General features: G+C 46.0%; 1 protein-coding gene, 1 long non-coding RNA gene and 3 other non-coding genes across 8 annotated transcripts in view; 1 reads left to right on the plus strand and 4 right to left on the minus strand.

The window, feature by feature from the left end:
* LOC139013885 (lipopolysaccharide-binding protein-like) overlaps positions 1-2104 on the plus strand; it is a 23283-nt gene extending 21179 nt beyond the window's left edge. For both annotated transcript variants that reach the window (XM_070420310.1, XM_070420311.1), the window contains 2 exons: positions 268-344; positions 1660-2104. In XM_070420310.1, coding sequence (XP_070276411.1) covers positions 268-344; positions 1660-1692 — 110 coding nt within the window. In that variant the 3' untranslated portion in view covers positions 1693-2104. The remainder of the gene's footprint in view (positions 1-267; positions 345-1659) is intronic.
* Positions 1085-9305, minus strand: LOC139013887 (uncharacterized). Of its 3 annotated transcripts, XR_011472154.1 has the most exons (7): positions 9185-9305; positions 7376-7445; positions 6032-6163; positions 5839-5931; positions 4312-4408; positions 3113-3213; positions 1085-3006 (listed from the first exon to the last, which is right to left on the minus strand). It is a non-coding gene; the product is annotated as an uncharacterized lncRNA (long non-coding RNA). The 3 variants fall into 3 exon arrangements; XR_011472155.1 differs by lacking the exon at positions 6032-6163; XR_011472156.1 differs by lacking the exon at positions 6032-6163 and having other exon boundaries at positions 5839-5997.
* LOC139014738 (small nucleolar RNA SNORA71) lies at positions 5121-5252 on the minus strand. The gene has a single exon (XR_011472295.1). It is a non-coding gene; the product is annotated as a small nucleolar RNA SNORA71 (small nucleolar RNA).
* Positions 6704-6836, minus strand: LOC139014736 (small nucleolar RNA SNORA71). The gene has a single exon (XR_011472293.1). It is a non-coding gene; the product is annotated as a small nucleolar RNA SNORA71 (small nucleolar RNA).
* LOC139014737 (small nucleolar RNA SNORA71) lies at positions 7912-8043 on the minus strand. Its single transcript, XR_011472294.1, has one exon. It is a non-coding gene; the product is annotated as a small nucleolar RNA SNORA71 (small nucleolar RNA).
* Positions 9306-20819: the final 11514 nt, after the last annotated feature.

Genomic DNA, 20819 nt, shown 5'->3' on the forward strand with positions numbered 1-20819 from the left:
TCTACGGCCCAGCCCTGGCCACTTTGGGTGACGATTGAGAAAAGGCTCTTGAAGGGATAGAAGCCCAGGAGGCTGTAGACTCCTAGAGGCTGCATTTCCCAAGTGTTTGCCTGTGTGTACCACTCCCTTCCCCCCAAAAAAACACACACAGCCCTGAATCCAATAGTCTCCATTTCAGGGGCCCACTCTCATTGCAAATGCAATGTCTGTGTCTCCACACCTCCCAGTGTTTTCTGTCCAGCCCACTCTCTGCTGTTTATCTTCCAGCAAAGTTTGAAAAGGGCTTCCCACTCCCTCTGCCCAGGGACACCTACCTCAACAGCTTGGAGCTCCAAGTCCACAAGGTCAGTGAGAAGTGGGGCCTGGTGGGGAGCTCTAAGAACGCCTGGGAGGGCTGCTTTCGGGTTGATGGATATTAGGGGGAGTCCTTAACTCCCACTTACATCCTAGACCTAATTTTCATAGAAAAAAATGATTTTGGAATATAAATGGCAGGTTTTGATGATCTGAAATCTGGGCTTCATGTGCAATAGCTCAGTCCTCAATAATTCAGGTCCAACGTTAATTGAACATCTACAGTGTGCAAGGTCCTTAGCCATGTATGGCAGAATGTGCGAAGGCATCAGATCAGATGCAATACTTTTGGGTTGAGGAGAGGCCATCTGAAGAAGCCCTGATGTCCTTGGTGGAGTGAGGGTCCCCACTGGGCACTGACCAGCCCTCCTACCCACAGCAGCAAGGGATGGTCCTGGAGAAAAACTGACCATGCCTTCTAGTGGTAGGAACTTATCAGGGCAGGGGACAGGGACCATCATAGTACAACTTATGATATAAATCCAGGACTAGTTTGCAATGTCTTCACTGTTCCTATGTTCTTTTTAAACTTTTTAAAAAAACGTATCGATCCTATTTTTTACTCTAAGGTAATCCAGGACTACCTTCTCAGAAATTATGTGAGGGGAATAATTCAAGCGGCACCTGAGTATACATTATTCTCTTGGGAGAAAACATTTCGGAGAGTGGTCATGGATGTCTTCCAGAAACCAGAGCTTAGGATATGCAAATAATTTCTTGGGGGCCAACAGCTGATAAGGACAGTTTTATTATAACATATATTTGTATTGATTTCAGAGACGGAGAGGGAGAAACATCAACGATGAGAGAAAATCATTTATCGGCTGCCTCCCCCACACTGGGGCTCAAGCCTGCAACCTGGGTGTGCCCTTGACCGGAATTGAACCCAGGACGCTTCAGTCCACTGAGCCAAACCAGCTAGGGCAAGGACAATTTTATAAAGACCTCCTTTTTTAAAAAAAAAAAAAATTTGATTTTACGGAGAGGAATAGTTAGAAACATCAATGAGAAACATTGATCAGCTGCCTCCTGCACACCTCTTACTGGGGATGTGCCCGCAACCAAGGTACATGCCCTTGACCGGAATCGAACCTGGGACCCCTGAGTCCGCAGGCCGACACTCTATCCACTGAGCCAAACCAGTTAGGGCTAAAGTCCTTTTATAAAAGCCTAAGGTCTTGGTTTCTGCACTGACTGGGTTTTTATTTGATAACTTGCCTCTCCCTATGAAAGTTTCCCTTTCAGGAAGTTCCTATGCAACTCAGATAATGACCTTTCTTGTCTGCCCTTTTGCCTTCTCTCCAGAACTTCTTGTTCGTAGGGGCCAACATCGACTAGATTGAAGACTGAGGAGCACCTGTGGCTGGAGGGGACACACCACAGCTGGACTCGCCCTGCCTGCCCTGTGGAGCCCCAGTGGCTGTGACCATTTCGCTTCCTCTCTCATGAGTGTCCCTGAGTAACACAGGCCCAGCCAGGGCCTTGGGTAGGCGTTAAAGGACAAGGCAGAAAAGGAAGCTTGGGGGCAGAGTGGAACATGTCAGTCATGAAGAATGCCTGCCCCTGTAGTAGAGGCCACCAAGGTACCAAACTCAGGCAGGCTAGACAGCCTGAATTCTGCCTCAGCCCAGCCAATGTGGTTTCTACTTCAAATGTAGAAAGTGGACAATTAACTCAAGCCTTTCTTCATGGCCTTCAGGACATACTCATGTACAGACCCCTCTATCTGTAAAATGGGATTAAAAAATTCATGCACACACATCCTCACATTGTGGCAGTTTTTTATTTTAAACCAAAGATCTCCAAAAAGCCTGACCCTGAGGACACCAGGGTCCAACAGCAGCTGCTCCATTCACCCTGCTCCTACCTTTATTTTACACCCCAGATAAGTCAACCAACTCGTCCGTTTGCCTGGGACTTACCTGGTTTTAGCAATTCAAGTCCCTCATCCTGGGAAACCCCTCAATCCCAGGCAAACTTGGACAGTTGGTCACACAGCAGGCAATTTTTTATGAGCCAAGCCCCAGAACTCCAGGACACCCCACTTTCTCTGACATCAGCATCCGTCTCTCTAGTCCACTCTGTCACCAGCCACCCTTCCAAAGCCTTGGACTGACTGCTCAACACCTCAACTGTCATGGGTCCTAAATCTGAACCAAGTACCACCCCTTGTTCACCTCCTAGTCCTAACTGAACACTTCAAACAACTACCCACGTGCCACGCCTCAGGAGAGTGAGAACACGCCAGGACTGAAAACGAGGTCTGGCTCATGACCCACTTTCTCCAGGCCCAGCCTTGCTGGCACGTGGCTTGATGCTGATTTAAAAGGCAGACAGAGCACGCTGATCAGGTTTACTAAATGGGTGGTGGAGGAAACTGATGAGCAGCTACAAATTCAAGAGAAAAATTCTTGGCTACTAAAGTCATTCCGGGCATGGCTGAGGGACACGGGCTGGCCCTCTATGGGTGCTGCTGTCAAGACACAGAGCTGGTTGAAGTGGACCCCAAGCTTCCCTCTGATCTCTTGTGCAGAGTGAAGCTGTCCGTGATGCTCTGAGCAGGCAGAGGGGAGAGCTGTGGTGAGGCTTCATGTGGGGACCTGCCTCTCAATTCTCGGCCCCTCTGGTCTCCACAAACACCACCGAGAGAATCTAAAAGAAAGGAAAGGTGAGTCCAGTGGTTTGGAGCTCGCACCTGCATAAACACAAAACAGCTTATCCTCTAGCTATCGGTTTCCAGCCCTTGGCAGTAACTCACTTTGGTGAGAAATATCAGGAAACCCAGCTCCCAAATCATCCCGAGGGTCACTGGTTCATGGCCGTGGGACTTTCTTCAACAGTCTGTGATCTAAGGCTGGCCTAGGAGGAAGCATACAAGCATTCAGCCTCTAGTGCCATCTTCTCCCCAAGCGACATCACCAAGAGGGCCCCGATCAGCCAGGCCCAAGCTCCCAGTGTATGCACACCAAACTAGGTAGCACCTGAACGGAAAGGGCAATAAAGGAAAACGACTTAAAAATTAAGAGCCCACTTTTTATAGGAAATGATTTTCTTTCAAGTGGTTCATGATCAGGACAGCTGACCCAGATAAGAGTAACTCTCAAGAGGACAGCTCAGCCCTCTGTCAGGGGCTTTGACACAGGTCCCACGGCATCTTGACCACCATCTTCAGTGGCTCTCACATCGCATTGTCATTACTTATCTGCCTAGCCTGTGACCAGGCCCCAGGAACAGTCATCCGATTCTGCAAAGACCCACTTTCTATGACCCAGCCAAAAAAGGCAAATGAAAGATAAACCTCCAGCAAGACTTGTTAGGCGCCCAGATCTTTGAAGATCAAGACTGCCAGGCCCTGCCCTGGCCAGTGTGGCTCAATTGGCTGAGGACCATCCCATGCACTGAAAGGTCGCCAGTCCAGTGTGTGGCAACCGATGGATGTTTCTCTCTCTCAAATCAATAAAAACATTAAAAAAAAAGACTGCCAGACCCACTGAAAGCTAAATGAGAAAACATCATCAAAGCCTCAACACATTACATAAGCGAGCCCCAACTCAATCCACAGGTTGCTACCCCAGAGGTATGAATTACCAGGTGGGAGTGGTGGTGGTGATAAACTGTCTTTTTAAAATGGTCACCACTGTCCCCTAAATCCTCCAACATGACTGAGGAGCCCCAGGCCTGGTAACCAGGCTGTGGGACAGGACAAGCCTCTGATGCAAAAGGGGCAGAGGGCAGGTTTGGAAATCTCACGTTTATTAGATGGCTGCCTGTACCAGGTGGCTCACATGTGTTATTCTCACTACCTTCACATCATGAGATACATGGCAAAACTGCATCCCATCCTCAAAGACGAGCGACATGAATGTCAACAGAAGAGCACCTGGGAACTAGACAGGAGTCCTCAGACCAAAAGTGGAGACCAATGAGAAGAATACCTTGACCTCACCTCCAACTCACCTCAGCTAAGACATGCCTTTCAGGGGCACCATGTTGCATCTTCTGAGTACACAAAGTGAAGGCAGCGCCACAGGTTTCTGCCTCCTACAGAACACACCTGCACGGAACAAAAGGCAGAAGAATGGTTGACTCCATGTCTGGGTGTCCAGTCAGCAACGCACCACTCTAACATGAACCAGAATGCAAGCCACGGTTCGAGTCTACAAATACAGATTCCAAAGATCCACAGGCCTGAAAATGTCTTCTCTAGTAACACCCAGGATCACCCTTTTCAAGAGAAACCACAAAAGCACAGGTTAAATGTCAGCGAAAGGAGAATAATTAGTCAATGTGCTCGACTCTGCTCCGTGACTGACAAGAAAACTCCTCAATCTTCTGGTAGACTGTGACAATACAAACTGATTCGGAATTGATAGAACCCTTTCTGCCACTACACTTGGCCCCCAACTTTATTTTTTCCCTCCATTAATTTGATATTACTGACGGCTCCTGGAGAAGCAATATAGTCGTGCTCAAGAGTCAAGGAGTAAAAACACACAAACACCACTGGCTGTCTTGAATAATGTATTATTATGGATTATCCTACACTCCTATAAATTTATAAAGCAGAACCCATGAATTATGCATGCCCTTCATTCAGCACTATCTGAATTTACTCCACTGTGAGGTACAAATGTAAACACATGGACTGGTTTCTGGGGAGTGGATCCTTAACTTGAAAAGACAGAGTGAAGCCCACAAGTCAGGGGGTAGCCCAGTCACTATATCACATGAGGTCAGCGAAGAGAATGGCAGGAGGAAACAGCTAGTGTGTGAAAGTTCCAGGGTTTGGAAGGGACAGCTGGACCCTTCAAACACGGGGAAAACTCCTTTCAGCAATCCTCTCCCTGCACTATCAATGACCAGGGCATAGCAGCCCACGATCACTTTCGAATGCAGGAGCAGAAAAGGACAGTCAGGGCGGGAGGCTGGTACCAGGGGCATGGCTGAGACGGGCGAGCGGCCCAGCTGAGCAGAACCCCAACAGCTTCTGCTGCGTCCTGCAAAGACCCTCTGAAATCTCTGCCAGAGCCTAGACACTACCAGCATAAAAAATTAGAAATGCTTTAGCGTTGGGAAAGATCAGGATCATGTGGTCATGACACCAACATGTAAGAGAGTTAAAAACCTTCTGTGCTACCCCAGCTTTGATTTTCAGATGAAGAAGTAGAGAGACTAGGTCACAGCTGGATAGGTTCAGAGGTGGGACCAGAGTCTTTGGCATCTAAACCTACACGCTTTCCAACACAGCACCTGCTGACACTCCGGCACTTGGAAGGGCGATGCCCCAGGGAGCCCCTTACCCAGGCAGGTTCCTAGAGGCCCCTCTCTGTAAACATGTGAAGGGCTGCCCAGAGCAGGGACACAACTGTGGACTCATGAATTTACCTCCCTTCCCCTTACATTTTTCATCCAAGTCCCAGGGAATACGCATGTGACTTTCAGATGTAAAACAACAAATTCCAGAAAATGGTCCAAAAAACTTACCTCAGGACCCCATGGTCTAGCGCCCGGCTGATATGTAGACTGACATGAAGATGACTGCCGTCTCCCATGGCACCTCTGCACCCGCAGACCCATCTGCAAGGGACAAGCCATGAACAGGCACTCGTAGCAGGCCCCGGGGCACAGAACACGGCACAGTAGCTGGCAGGGAAAGGTGGGCTGTTACCATGAGTACCTGAACAGCCACACTGCCATCTCAGGAACAAGAACAACTTAACTCCAGGAAGGGGTCTGCAGATCGTCTGTGATCTTGAGTAACATCTGTGTTATCCATGTGCCAACTGTGATCAATCTGTTGCTAACAAGTCTATGTGAAAGGATGCCAAACCCAAGTTTTAGGGAGGGTGCCATGGCTGACTGGCAGTGACTAGTAGGAACTGGGGGGGGGGGGGCGGGGGGTATCGGGTAGGGGAAGGTCCCATGTCTACCTTCTAGTTTAAGAGCTGCTTACATATATATCCTCAACTGTACTGTGCTTGGCCCAGCTCTATTATTGTTCCCCTAACCACCCAAAATGGGATGAGCCTCGTTTTTGTCCAGGTGCTGTATGTCAGCCACTGAGCACAATGCAAAACAAGACTGAGGCACTGCCCTCAAGATCATCGCATGGGGACATGATAAACAAGCCAACACTTCCCAGGTGTGATTAGCACTAGGAGGTGGGACTGGGGATGTGGGAAGGGTGCATGTGATGGGGAGGGAGGCACAGAAAGGTTCCAGGAGGGGAGCCTTAGGAGGGGAGTGACTATCCCTCAACCATAAACTCGGTGCGGCAGGGCAAAGGGGACTCTTCAAAGAGCCACACAGCACGAGGTACCAGGAAGTAACACAAACTGGTGGGAAGGTATGTCCGAAAGCGCCAGGGTTTGGAAGGGACATGGATGGACCCTCCAAACACGGGGAAATGCTTTCGCAGTTCCTCTCCCTGCACTATCAATGACCAGGGCACAGGCAGCCCACGATCACTTTCGAATGCAGGGGCAGAAAAGGGCAGTGAGTGAGGCGGGAAGGGAGGCCACTGCCCGCAGCCTGAGAAATGGCTGAAGTGAGAACGGACCAGCAGACGGGTCAATGACCAGATTACAACCTAAGATTACAGAAGCCACGCCTGACTGTCAGAGATTACTTACCAAGTCCCTGCCAAGAGCTGAGAGTTAAAGGGAAGACTAACAGTAGGTATACTGAGAGTCCCTGAGTTCCGGAAGATGGGGTGTGAGTGGTACCAACACTGAACATTAGACAGCATTCCCACTCAGGCTCACAGAGAGCACCGCTGGTCACACATACATCCAGGCTTGGCTCTAAAACGCAGCTCTCTATCCACTGTTTCCTCTCCACATCACAGGAGCCTTCACCAGGGGCTCTCAGAAGAGGGCCAGGACCTGTGCCTGCTGGCCCATGGGGTCAAACCCAGGAACACTGGGAAGCAGCCTTCGCCTGCGCCCTCACCCCCCACACCTCTGGCCGATTAGCCTGCACAGAACTTGAGCTCTAGAGAACCAGACAGGACATCACTTACCTGGGATCTCATAATCCAGGATCTCCCTGAGGACATTTCTCATTCATGGGACAGCAGTCACATGACACTCCTGCAGGGGACAAGAAGCCAGCATGTGATGGGCCACTTGGCACTGCTTATACGTCCAGAAAACCATCATGCTCAACAGAAAGCCACTGGGGAATCCAAGGGTGAGGATATGAATGCAATGACAGCCTGTCTCCCTTGAACCTCAGTCTACTTCATGCTTGGTCACTGCCACTCACCTAGGGCTGTCCCCTTAGGAAGGGGCAGGAGTGGGTCCTCTGAAGATGAGGAAAACCTTACAATTTTCCTTTGCCTGCATTACAGGACACAGGCACCCTCACTCACTTCAAGCACAGGCAGGGAAAAGGACAGAGCTGGCAGACCACAGCTATGGCTCCACAAGCAGCCCATGCATTGCCTGAGGCAGGACCCCCTCTCCTCCCGTGAAGGCCTCACAGAAACCAGCCCTGAGCCCACACGCAATAAACCAGGGGCCTGGAGGCCTCTAAAAGGTGGTGGGAGGGCGGAGGTGTGTGAAAGCGCCAGGGTTCGCAAGGGACGGGGTGGACCCTCCAAACACGGGGAAATGCTCTCGCAGTTCCTCTCCCTGCACTACCAATGACCAGGGCACCGGCAGCCCACGATCACTTTCGAATGCAGGGGCAGAAAAGGGCAGAATGTGAGCCAGAAAGAGGAGCCCATGTAAACGGCCAAGCCCAGGACCCTGAGCTCTATCACCGCTCCATACAGATTCCATCTCCCCTCATCATAAGGGTCCATAGGACCCGCCCGCTTGGCTCAGTGACTGAACATCCTCACTCGAATCCGGGTCACGCACATGCCCAGGGTGCAGGCTCCATCCCCGGAGGGGAGCGTGCAGGAGGCAACCAATTATCATTGATGCCTCTCTCTCTCTCTCCCTTCCTCTCTGAAATCAATAAAAATTTTTCGCAGCTAAGGAAGGGCTGAGTCAGGATCTGAACCTCTCTGGCCCCCAAACCCAGCCCCGTCTACACCACCAGGCCCCCGGGCACAAGAGCTTGGCAAGGCAGCTCCCGGAGCCCAGGTGCACTCCAGGACCACCCGCTTCGCGGGGGGGCAGGAAGGCAACAAGCCCGGAGTTCAGGGGCTCAGGGGCAGCAGCACTTACCCGGGGGGCAGCCTGACCCTCCGGCCACAGTGCGGGCGCACCAGGCCCTGGAGAGGAGGGGCGCTGGCTGGTGCGGAGCCCCAAAGGCCGGCCGAGGGAGGGCTGTCACGGCCTCCAAGAGCCGGAGCCCCTGGCCCGGGCCGGGAAGAGCAAGGGGGAGGCTTTAGTGCAGAGCGGGGGGCAGCACGCCAGGCTCCGGGCCCTGGAGCACCCCCGAGTCTAATGCTCGGCCAGCAGGTCGGTAAACGGAGGTCAACACTTCCCTTTAAGGTTATGAACGGGGAAGTATTACGGTCATAAAAGCACCGTGTAGGCAACAGACGGGTGGCTCCGGGAGATGAAATGCCCGGGGCAGAGAAAACCGGGGGCTTTGTCGCCCCTCCGTTCTGGCCGTCAGCGGACACTGGCCTCCCCCCGGGCGGGTGAGCGCGGGGATCGGGCGCCCGCACCGGCTCCAAGGCAGCGGCGGCAGAGGGCGCGGCCGACCTGACGCCCTTCTCTCCAGGGCACGAACCCGGAGAGACCCACACCCGGCGGAAGACACGGGCACCGGAGTGGGAGCCGGGCCCAGAGTCGGAGCTGACCTCCGGCCTCAGGTTCCCGATCCTGGAAGGCGCAGACCACGCGCCCATCGCTCTCCGCAGTGGGCTCACCTGGTTGCCGCGAACAACGGCTCGGGAGGCGGCGGAGAGGGCCGACACTGCGGGACGGCGTGGATGTCCGAGGATTCCGGGAGGTGGCCTGGGTGGACTGCAGACATGAGCCACGCGACCAAAACCCTCCTCCGGATGCTCGGCGCCGGCGGAAACGCGGCTGGGGCGCGGGCTGCGGCCCAGAGCGGCACCTCTCCGGACAGAGCCCGCGAAAGCGGTTCTCGCGCCCCCTGGTGGAGCGGAGTTCAAATTCTGACTCTGGAGGGATAATTTCCCAAAGCAGTCTGAAATTAGAGAAATAACATTCTATTTGTTCTGAAGGTGTTCCTTGAAGGTGTCATTAATATGTAGAAACTAGAGGCCTGGTGCACGAATTAATGCACCAGTGGGGTCCCTCGGCCTGGCCTGTGAGATCAGACCGAAACCAGCTCTCTGACATCCCCTGAGGGATCCGGATTGCCAGAGGGTGCAGGCCAGGCTGAGGGAACCCCACTGATGCACGATTGAGGCTGGGGAGGGATGCGGGAGGTTGGCCAGCCGGGAGGGGACTGCGGGAGGGCTCTAGGGCATGTCCAGCCCATCTCATTCAGTCCCCATTGGCTGGACCCCAGCAGCAAGCTAACCTACCCGTCTGAGTGTGCCTGCCCCCTGGTGGCCAGTGCACATCATAGCGGCTGGTCGACCAGTCGACTGTCTGTCTCCTGGTGGTCAGTGGACATCATAGAGAGTGGTTGAGCCACCTTAGCATATCATTAGCATATTACGCTTTGATTGGTTGAACAGCTGACTGGTCAACCGGACACTTAGCATATTAGGCTTTTATTATATAGGATGATCACTCTTCCATGTGAGGAACTTTTATTAGCAGGATCTTGTTGTTCACTGTGTTTAGTTTGGGCAATAGGAATTTGTCTGAGTGACCACTGTATTCATAGCACCAGCTTTAGTGGCTGGCACAGTTGAATAAATGAGTGAATTCTGTCCATGTATTTATTTGGCCATCACCAGTCTAAAATATTGTCTGAGACTGGACTGTGAGGGAGCCTAGAGGGGTATGCAGGTGCTTTACTGAATCTCTTCCTAAAATTAAATGGGATAAGAGTCCTTGAAGCAGAAGGGACTTGATCAGATTTGTATGTGAGGAACCTGATCAGATATGCATAGTGGCAGAGAAAGCAGAGGTCCTGTGCTCCAAACATCACACAAGACACTGGCCTGGGAAGGGACTCATGGCTCCCAAATCTCACAAGCTCTGGCACTGCCTGCATCCCAGCCCAGGTGTACCTCTCAGACCCGGGGCAACCCTGCCACTAACTCAGCCCACATTCTGAAGTGTAAAACAGTGCACCCTTGGCCCACAGTCAGATTCCTGGTGCTCAATGCAGCACAATGCAGAAGTCCGATCCAGATGTATGCAACCGAGAGAAAATGGGGTCTCTGAGCATGAGAACACTCCATATTCAGTGTTCTGGGAGAAGTTGCTGGGATTCTAAGACTGTGAGAAAATTGGGGGTGGGAGACCCTCTGTAATGGGGAGGGACCATGGGATGCTATGGCTGTGAGGACACTGGACAAAGGGGTCAGGTATACACACTTGTGGCCACTCAGCCTGCTGCCCTCTCCTGCCTCCTGCTCTTGCTCTTACTCTCCATGCAACCTTGGCGAAGTTACCTAACTTCCCTACCTAGCCTTAGTTTTCCTTTTCTGAAAGATGGGCAGAACCAGGGCTCCATCCTCATAGTGTTGCTGTGAAAATTAAGGGAAATGATTCATAGCAAGAGCATACCACAGAGAACATGGCGAAGGCATGGTAGTTGCAATACTTTAGTACTTCTGAGAAAGCTGAGGGCTTCTGTCACTGTGAGGACCCTGTGGGATTATTTTTGAGGCAGAGCAAGTGTGCTGTTTGAAAAGTCTAGTGGGCCAGACTTGACATTTAAAATAATTGAATGGAAACTGTGTTCCCTATTTTTAGTGATTATAAGACTTACTACCTAAGAATGGTCAGAAAAGCTATGAGGCCTGCCTGATATTTCTCTAGGGACAGGAGAAAGATACTTCTACTTAGAAAGTCTAAAGAGACTGGCAAAAAAAAAAAATTATGATTACATATGAGGAGTCCTGTTTTCAACATACTGGTTGCATCAATAATGGATTGGGCTGTAGCTCTGAGGCCAACATTCCACCAATCTAGAATGTGTGACCTCACAGTAGCTGAGAGAGCCCCTTCCCTTGGGGGAAATGAGACCGTTGGCTGGGAAGATTCTTCCAAGAAGTTGATGCCCAGGGTCAAGGCTGGAAGTCAGCAACTGGCCCTGTGAGGCCTGCAGGAGCTCCAGGCTCCACCCCCACACTAAGAATGATCACCATGCTGGAGACCTCACTATACCTGTTCATCCTCCTCCTTGCCTTCTTACTGCTCCTCTGTTACTGCATCTTTCGGAGGCAATAGGTTCCGGCTCCTGCAGTTTGGAACTGAGGCCTAGTAGAAGCCTTCACCATTCCAGCCCCCTGGGGTTTCTCAGGCAGGTTGGGCTCTCCCTGAGCTGCCTCATGCCCTGGATCTTGGCCTGTTTTGGAGTCTCCAACAGCCCCAAGCCCTCTCTGGATGCTCTGACAGACTGAGATGAGACAGAGGGTCTTTCCACCAGGGTCTCAGCACCTCCTTCTCCCTGAGTCCCCTACTTGGGTCCTCCAACCCCACAGCCTCTCTCTCTCTCTCTCTCTCTCTCTCTCTCTCTCTCTCTCTCTTTCGTTTTGCTTCTGGCTCATTAAAGGTCACTGGTTTTGAAGAGGGGACCAATGTGGGCTCAGTAATGATATAAATGACTCAGGCAGCCTCTGCCATGTGGACAGACATGAGAAGCTGTGGTCCTCTTCCTTCAAAAACTGGCAGGGATGTGCCCTGGGGAATGGAGTCCTAGATAAAGACTGATAAACTCAGCAATGAGATTGGAATTTCCTTCTATCCATGGTGGATGACCCTTGCAAACAACCTTCTTGACTAATAAATCTGGATGATTAATTAACTTGGGCTTCCCTGAACAATGATTTTGGACCTTCCTTGCTAACTAAATCACTGAGATATTTGTGGCTAGTTACTTAAACTGCCTGGCTTGAGAGAATTGTTAACTTTCTTGCCTGAGTACTTGGGTATTCCAGGACAACGATACATGACTTTGGCTCATTATCTTTCATCACGCTAGCTGACCACATCAGCTCTTCACTCTGAAGACCTTGGGTTTCTGCCCTGGCTGGGTGACTCAGGTGGCTGGAACATTGGCCTGTATACCAAAATGTTGTAGGTTCATTTCCTGGTCGGAGTACATACTTAGGTTGTGCGTTTGATCCCCAGTCACACTTATACAAGAGGCAACTGATTGATGTTTCTCTCTCTCTCTCTTTCCCTCTCCCTTCCTCTCTCTAGTGAGGATTAAAAAAAAAAATTGAAAAAAAAGACCTTGGAGTTTCCTAGCTAAGGACATTAAACATCCTTGGCTATTTTTCTGGGACTTCCAGGATAAAAATAGAAGACTGCTTCTATGATTTTACCATTATGTATGATGTTGGCTGATGTTTACATCGTATATTCTATTTCTAAAATTTTAAGAATTTTTAAAAGTTATGAATGGATATTAGTTTTTATAAAGTGATAATGATGATGATAACTAAAACTAATTAAACTAGCTTACTACAAACAACTATTAAAAAACACTTATGAGCCCTAACCGGTTTGGCTCAGTGGATAGAGCATTGGCCTGCGGACTCAAGGGTCCCAGGTTCGATTCCAGTCAATGGCATGTACCTTGGCTGCAGGCACATCCCCAATAGGGGGCGTGCAGGAGGCAGCTGATTGATGTTTCTTGCTCATCGGCTCATCGATGTTTCTAACTCTCTATCCCTCTCCCTTCCTCTCTGTAAAAAATCAATAAAATATATTTAAACAAAACAAAAACACTTATGATACTGCATTTCAGTGTATTATTCTACCTATTTTTAAATTGTGATAAAATCCACATAAATATAAAACTTACCATCTTGGCCATTTTAAATACTCAGTTCAGAAATGTCAAGTACATTCACATTGTTGTGCAACCTCCACCACCATCCATCTCCAGAACTCTCTTCATCTTGCAAAACCGAAACCTTGTACCCATTCAACAAAGAAGACAGACGTGGTCTCTGACTTTGTTGGTTGTAGTCTAGTGGGGATAATAAACAAATGAGCCAGCAAATGTAGTAATTAAAAATCATGACAAGTTCTACAGAAAAAGCGGGGGCACTGATGTAAAATCAATGAAATAAGCGCAGAAACTAAAATGGGTTAAAATGAGTAAAACCATATTCAGAGCAGCCCTCCCCATACTCAAGAATAAAAGGATGTTTGAGCCTTGGCACATCCTTTTGCCATGGTAAAGGGATGGCCCTTGAACGAATGATTATTAACTTTGGGTCTTCAGCAGGACATTCTGAGCTGGAAGTGGAGGTTCAAGGGAAGTAGTACCCTTATTATTTCTCACCCTTGGGGCCTCTTTCCCATACATATAATGAAAGCAAGTTTAAAACCAGTCTAGTCTCCCCAACATCTCTCACTTTCAGTCAGGAAGAAAAGAGAAGGTGTGAGGTAGGGGAAGAAAAAAGGCAACAAAAGGTGAAGTAAAGACTGATAACATCACTATTTTGAACTAATAGATCCTGCTTAGGTGACTTTCTTCATGGATTAGTAGAAGCTTTAAATTCCTACCTGGCCTAGTTACTGTCAGGCCTCCACTTAGCCAAGGCCACAAAGGGAGCCCCCAGGCATGAAAGGGTGAGTAGGATACAGAGATAAGGGGTGAGGAGTACAGTGGAGAATCTATCAGGATGACTGGAAGGCTAGGGATTCTCTAATGCCCAGTGGGGATAGAGGGGGCCTTGCCTTTGAGTCATCTCTGTGGAGTCCTGAGTTGTAAATCTAGGACCTGGATCCCTAGTAGCCCATCGATATTTCACAGTATTCTCTATGACCCACAGTCTCAGATTCAAATCAAGTCCAAACTCTTAGCATTAACTGTGTTATCAGTAGCCTTTCTGGCTATTGGAAGGCCTCATTTGTCAAGAATGACCCAAACCAGGGCTTTGGTTCAATAATTTGTACAGTATCTTGCCAAGGACCACATGTCCTGACTTCCAATAAGAAGGGGGAAGGGTTGCCCAGCCAGCGTGGATCAGTGGTTGAGTGTCAACCTATGAACCAGGAAGTCACAGTTCGATTCCTGGTCAGTGCACATGCCTGGGTTGGGGGCTTGGTCCACAGTGTGGGGCGTGCAGAGGGCAGCCGATCAATGATTCTCTCTCATCATTGATGTTTCTATCTCCCTCTCCCTCTCCCTTTCTCTCTGAAATGAATAAAAATGTAAAATAAAAAAAGGGGGTGGGGGGTAAATGCTTTTAATGTTGGCAGAGTTTAAATAAAGGATGAAATTAGAGATAACGAAGGGGTTTTCCCAAAGGTATTGACTTAATTAAAAATGAGTAACAATGGGTTCTACGGATACTAGGTTATAAACAATCAGAAATAATCACACTTTCAAGTAAAGCAGTATCCACCCTACCTGGAAGAGAGGCAATAAATGGTGATTAACTGATTCTTATCACACATTTCCTGATGATCCTGGTTCCTGAATCTGGGAGTGGAGAGAACTGTATTGTAGACCAGGCTGGGCAAACAATGACCCACAGGTTGAATCTAGCCTGCTGCTTGTTTTTGGACAGTCCTCAAGCTAAGAATGATTTTACATTTTTAAATGGTTGTATAACATTAAAAAAATGAATAACCCTGGCTGGGTGACTGTTGGCTGGTGCATTGTCCCATACACCAAAAGGTTGCAGATTCAATCCCCTGTGGGGGTGTGTGTGGGAGGCAACTGATCAATGTTTCTTTCTCACATCAATCCCATGTGTTTTTTTTCCTCTTTCTCTTTCTCTAAAAAATCAATAAGCATATCCTTGGGTGAGGATTAAAGAATAATAAATAATAAAATATGAATAATATTTTATGACACCAAAATTAAGTACAATCTACATCAACATTACTAAACTAAGCATTCATTACAATATTCCCAACTCACAGCGAAGTGACAATTAGAAAAAACATTTAAATCATCACAGTGGAATTTCTTGACAAAAATAAACAGTGAAGACGAGGTTGAAGCCACAGTAAGTCTGAGTGGCTTATTTGTTAGCCAAATAAGGAAAACCGAGAGTGGGTTAATTAAATAGTGATTGATTGCCGCTACTGAAGGAATGTGTCCAGAGAAAATAAACTTGTTTAAGACTATTATTCTTTTTGGGAGACTAGTTGACCAAAGAATTGATGATATGGGGAACAACATTAATAGTCAATTAAAAATCAGGGTGAATGATTTTTCAAGTTTTTTTTTTTTTTTTTGACTCTTGATGAATCCAAAAGATGTTACTGATACTACTAGGTTGTTTTTTATTCTAAAAGTCAATGCTGACTTTGAAGTGAAAAAAGAATTAGTCTCTATGAATAGTCTGTTATAACTAAAGGGGAAGTACTACAACTTCTTTGTGCTAAGATGTATTAAACTTATCGTTATAAAAATATGTGTGAAGCAGAAAAAAGCTTACTTCACAAATTTACAAAGCTTGTGAAAATGTAACGTTTAAGGCTTATTCATTAGCAGGTGCTTTGCAGAAAATATTTGACTGTTTCATGTGTTGCTGAAACAGTAGTGTGAATGGTGAACTTCATTTGCTCTTGTGGACTTAACCATCAGTTCTGTCAAATTTTGTCAGGAATCTTCCCTCTCGGCTTGGCAGTAGCAAAATTTCATTGCAGATTTTTAAAAATCTTATCTAATATTGAATTTTTTTCTTAATGAAAAGAACCAGCCCCAACTATAATGGAATACTGAATGGCTTGGGAAATTAGCTTTTGAGGCAGACATAATGTTTCCTAATGAATGGAACCTAAAATTGCAAGGCAAAATATCAATGATATACAATCTTAAACTGTAGTAGTCATTTTGATAGCAATCAATGTTGCTTGAATCTTTCTTTAAAATTTATTTTTATTGTTAAGGGTTTTGCAGATGTCCCCCATTTCCTTCTCCTTTGCCCGCCCACAGCCCCCCCCCCCCCCCCCCCCCCCGTGTCTGGCTCCTGCCCCATCCCAGGCCTTCACTATTGTCTGTGTCCTTGGCTATGCATATATGCATATAAATTCTTTGGTTAATCTCTTCCTAGCCCCCTTTCCACCCTTCCCTCTGAGATCTATTAGTCTGTTCCCTGCTTCCATGTCTCTGGACCTACTTGTTCATTAGTTTATTTTGCTCATTAGATTCCACATATAAGTGAGGTCATATGATATTTGTCTTTCTCTGACTGGGTTATTTTGCTTAGCATAATAATCTCCAGGTCCATCCACACAGTCTCAGAATAAGAGAGCCTTCTTTTTCACTGCTGCATAGTATCCGATTGTGTAAATGTACCACAGCTTTTTTATCCACTCATCTACTGATGGGCACTTGTGCTATTTATAGATTTTAGCTATTGTAAATAATGCTGCTATGACTATAGAGGTGCATATATTCTTTATGATTGGTGTTTCAGGATTCTTAGGGTATATTTTACTTCCTTCTTTTCATTTTGATGCCTTTTATTTTTTTCTTCTTGTCTGATCAACATAGAAGTTGAATAAAAGTGGTGAATGTGGACAACCCTGTCTTGTTTTTGTTTTTAAGGGCAACGCTTTTAGTTTTTGCCCATTGAGTATGATGTTGGCTGTGGGTTTTTCATGTATGGCCTTTATTATGTTGAGGTATATTCCCTCTATTCCCACTTTGCTGAGAGTTTTTATCAAAAATGGGTGTTGGATTTTGTCAAATGCTTTTTCTGCATCTATTTATATGATCATGTGATTTTCATCCTTCATTTTGTTTATATGATGAATCACATTTATTGATTTGTGAATATTATATCAGCCTGCATCCCTGGAATAAATCCCACTTGGTCATGATGTATAATCTTTTTGATGTATTGTTGGATCTGATTTGCTAATATTTTGAAGATTATTTTAGCATCTTTGTTCATTAGGAATATTGGCTCATAATTTTCTTTCTTTGTAATGTCTTTCTCTGGTTTGGGAATTAGGATAATGCTGGCCTTGTAAAAAGAACTTGGAAGTCTTCTCAAATTTAAGTCTTCTTGAAGTTTTTGTAATAGTTTGAGGAGGACAAGTGTTAGTTCTTTTTTGAATGTTTGGTAAAAGTTGCCTGTAAATCCATCCAGTGCAGGGATTTTGTTTGTTGGGAGGTTTTTTTGGTTTGTTTGTTTGTTTTTTATTATTACTTCTTCAATTTCATTAGTTCTTATTGGCTTATTCAGGTTTTCTGATTCCTCCTGATTGAGTTTTAGAAAATTGCATATTTCTAGGAATTTGTCCATTTCGCCCAGGTTGTCTACTTTGTTGGCAAATAGATGCTTATCGTTTTTTCTTATAATCCTTTATATTTCTGTAGTGTCAGTTGTTACTGTGCTTCTTTCTTTTCTGATTTCATTTATTTGAGTCCTCTCTTTTTGTTTCTTGGTGAGTCTGGCTAAAGGTTCATTAGTCTTGTTTATCTTTTCAAAGAACCAGCTCTTGGTTTCATTGGTCTTTGGTATTGGTTTTTTTTTTTAGTCTCCATGTCATTTATTTCTGCTCTGATCTTTATTATTTCCTTCCTTCTACTTCTGTGGGTTTTTTTCATGTTGTTTTCTTTCTAATTATTTTAGTTGTAGGGTTAGATCATTTAATTGAGCTTTTTCTTGTTGCTTATGGTGGGCCTATAAAGCTGTGAACTTCCCTCTCAGGACTTCTTTCACTGTGCACTGCTGTGGGCTCTTTTTCATTTGTTTCCAGGAAGTGTTTCATTTCTTCATCTCATTGGTAAGCCATTCATTGTTTAATAACATACTATTTTGCCTCCTTGTGTTTGAATGTTTTTGAGTTTTTAAATTATAGTTGATTTCTATCTTCAAGGTGTTGTGATCTAAGAAGATGCTTGATAAGATTTCAATCTTCTTGAATTTGTAGACTTGTTTTATGTCCTAACATGTGGTTTATCTTTGAGAATGTTCTATGTGCACTTGAGAAGAATGTATATTCTGCAGTGAAGTTTGTCCCAGCAGATTTTAGTGCCTGCTAGGATTTCCCTTTGGGTCCTGCTCTTATGCCATCTGAGGCTAACCATTTTGTATGCTGATTTCAGGCTTCCAGGAAGTATTTTGTGCCAGCCAATGTCAGAAGCTGTCCAAGCATAGCTATCAGCATCCTGTTTAAAGTGTTATGTGACCCGCAGCTTGCAGCTGCTTTTACTGGGCTTATCTGCCCACAGGAGGAGCCAAGTTGAGCTCCCAGGTTGGCTTTTTAGCAGCACGGGGCCTTCCTAAGGCAGGTGGAGGATGTGTGCCCAGACTATTTCCCTGTCCTCAGCCAGGCTAAGACCCTCTTGGGCAGGCCACTGGGTCTGCTGGAAGCCAGGAATTTCTATCAGCTCTCTCATAAGAGTGGGCACCTTGAATCTTAAGTAATGTCAAACAATTCCCATGCTTTCAAACGTTAAAGCAAGAATCCAGGTCTCCACTCCCACACAGACTTGCAGTGGACACATTTTCTAAGCTCAGACTAGTTCCAGGAGATTTCCAAATTTAAAAATCCATTTGATGGTGCAATTCAATAACTTTCCACTTACCTTCCATTGGAGGTGATTAACATAATGATGTGTTTAAAAAGGCAAATATCAAGAAAAGAATCTAATAGAATTCTATAAATGCTTTCCAAATAATGATGATGCTCGACTAAAATAGTATGCTTGTGGAATGGTTCCCATATTTGCCAGTAACTGTCTGTGTGAGAAGACTTTTTCAAAGTTGAAATGTATAAAACACCATAAGGATGAACATTAACAGCTGAACATTTATAATTGGTTTTGATGAAGAGCACTAATTTTGAAACCCAGTTAAGCAAAATGTTACCTGGCCCCCAAGAACTTGATTTGTTTTTCTATGTAGGTTTTTTATTACAAAAAATAATTATACTCATTGTTTTGAGTTTTGTGAAAACATTTGTGGAAATTTATTTTCTCTCTTGATATAGAAGTACATATGTAATCATATCTTTGATTTTGCTTCTTGGTCCACAAAGCCTAAAATATTTACTATCTGGTTCTTTACAGGAAGATTTGATTGAACCCCTGCTTGAGAGGAATGTTCTTGGAACATAGGATTGAGGAGTAACATGGCAGAAACATACAGTGAATACCAATAGCTCGGTAGAGACTCAATTGAGGCCTGAGGCTGGAAGTTTTCTACATATTTTAAATTCTTATTGATAGACTCTTTTCCCCAGAGACTTCTGAACAAGGATAGGAACACTACCACCAACAAATGATTACATTGTAAACATATACAATTTAAAATCTAACTTTTCCAAATATTTAAATGATTGCAAACTGACTAAATTTGTTGAAGTAATTTAAACTGCATTTTCAAACTAGTATATCTGATGCTTTTGACTTCAAATAGATAAAATGCATTTAAATACAATGATTTAAAAAGTATTTCTAGGGTTATGGTTAAACCATAGAACATCAACACTATTATTTTAATTATTTCTGTCTTAGGTCCTGTGCTTTCCAAGGGTTACTGTTATACTTTCTTTGATAGCTTCCTAGGGTTTTAATATTTTGATTCTTGCAGGAGCTGAGTATCAACAGTTGAGTATTGGTTGAGATATTGGACCTGTTTATAAGAGCATTAGATGGAGTAGTTTTGTTTTTTTACAATTACATCATGAATTTTACCTTTTATATCATGAGATCTTAAATACTTAGCTTTCTTACAGATTTCAATTTTTGAAACTTGGCATTTCCCCCAGAAATAATTTAACCTTTAAATTTACCATGGCCAATAGTGCCTGAGCCATTGCTTATATTATATTTTGTTGACCTGGTGTGTTGGCATTTTTAAAACACATGCATTCCTCAAAGAATTTTATCAGAATTAGTAGGACCATCTAGAAGTTTTTTCTCCTAGGAGATAAGGTTTGACTCTATAATGAACTTTTCTCTTTAGAAATTTAGCCAATCCATCCCTTTGGGACACACAGCTAAATCCTCATTTAGTTGGTAATTGTGTCTAACAACAGGTGCTGATTAACTGTTGAGCTCATCTTCCCACAGTTATTATGTGTGACCTTTAGTCCTTCCTGGTGTGGGTACAGTAGCTGCTTTTCCCAGGATTACTCAGCTCACTCACTGTTCTTTCCTGTGTTCACTGTGGTATCTACATAGAAATCAGTATCCTATATAATAAAAGGGTAATATGCAAATTGACCCTAATGGCGGAACGACCGGTCACTATAATGCGCACTGACCACCAGGGGGCAGATGCTCAATGCAGGAGCTGACCCCTGGTGGTTAGTGTGCTCCCACAGGGGGCGAGCCGCTCAGCCACAAGCCAGGCTGACGGCTGCGAGTGCAGTGGAGGTGGCAGGAGCCTCTCCCGCCTCCTTAGCAACACTAAGGATGTCTGACTGATGGCTTAGGCCTGATTCCCCAGGGAGTGGGCCTAAACCATCAGTAAGACA

The sequence above is a fragment of the Myotis yumanensis genome, unplaced genomic scaffold (assembly GCF_028538775.1).
Source record: "Myotis yumanensis isolate MYYU_CA2020_CCGP unplaced genomic scaffold, mMyoYum1.0.hap1 SCAF_7, whole genome shotgun sequence".
NCBI classification, from domain to species: domain Eukaryota; kingdom Metazoa; phylum Chordata; class Mammalia; order Chiroptera; family Vespertilionidae; genus Myotis; species Myotis yumanensis.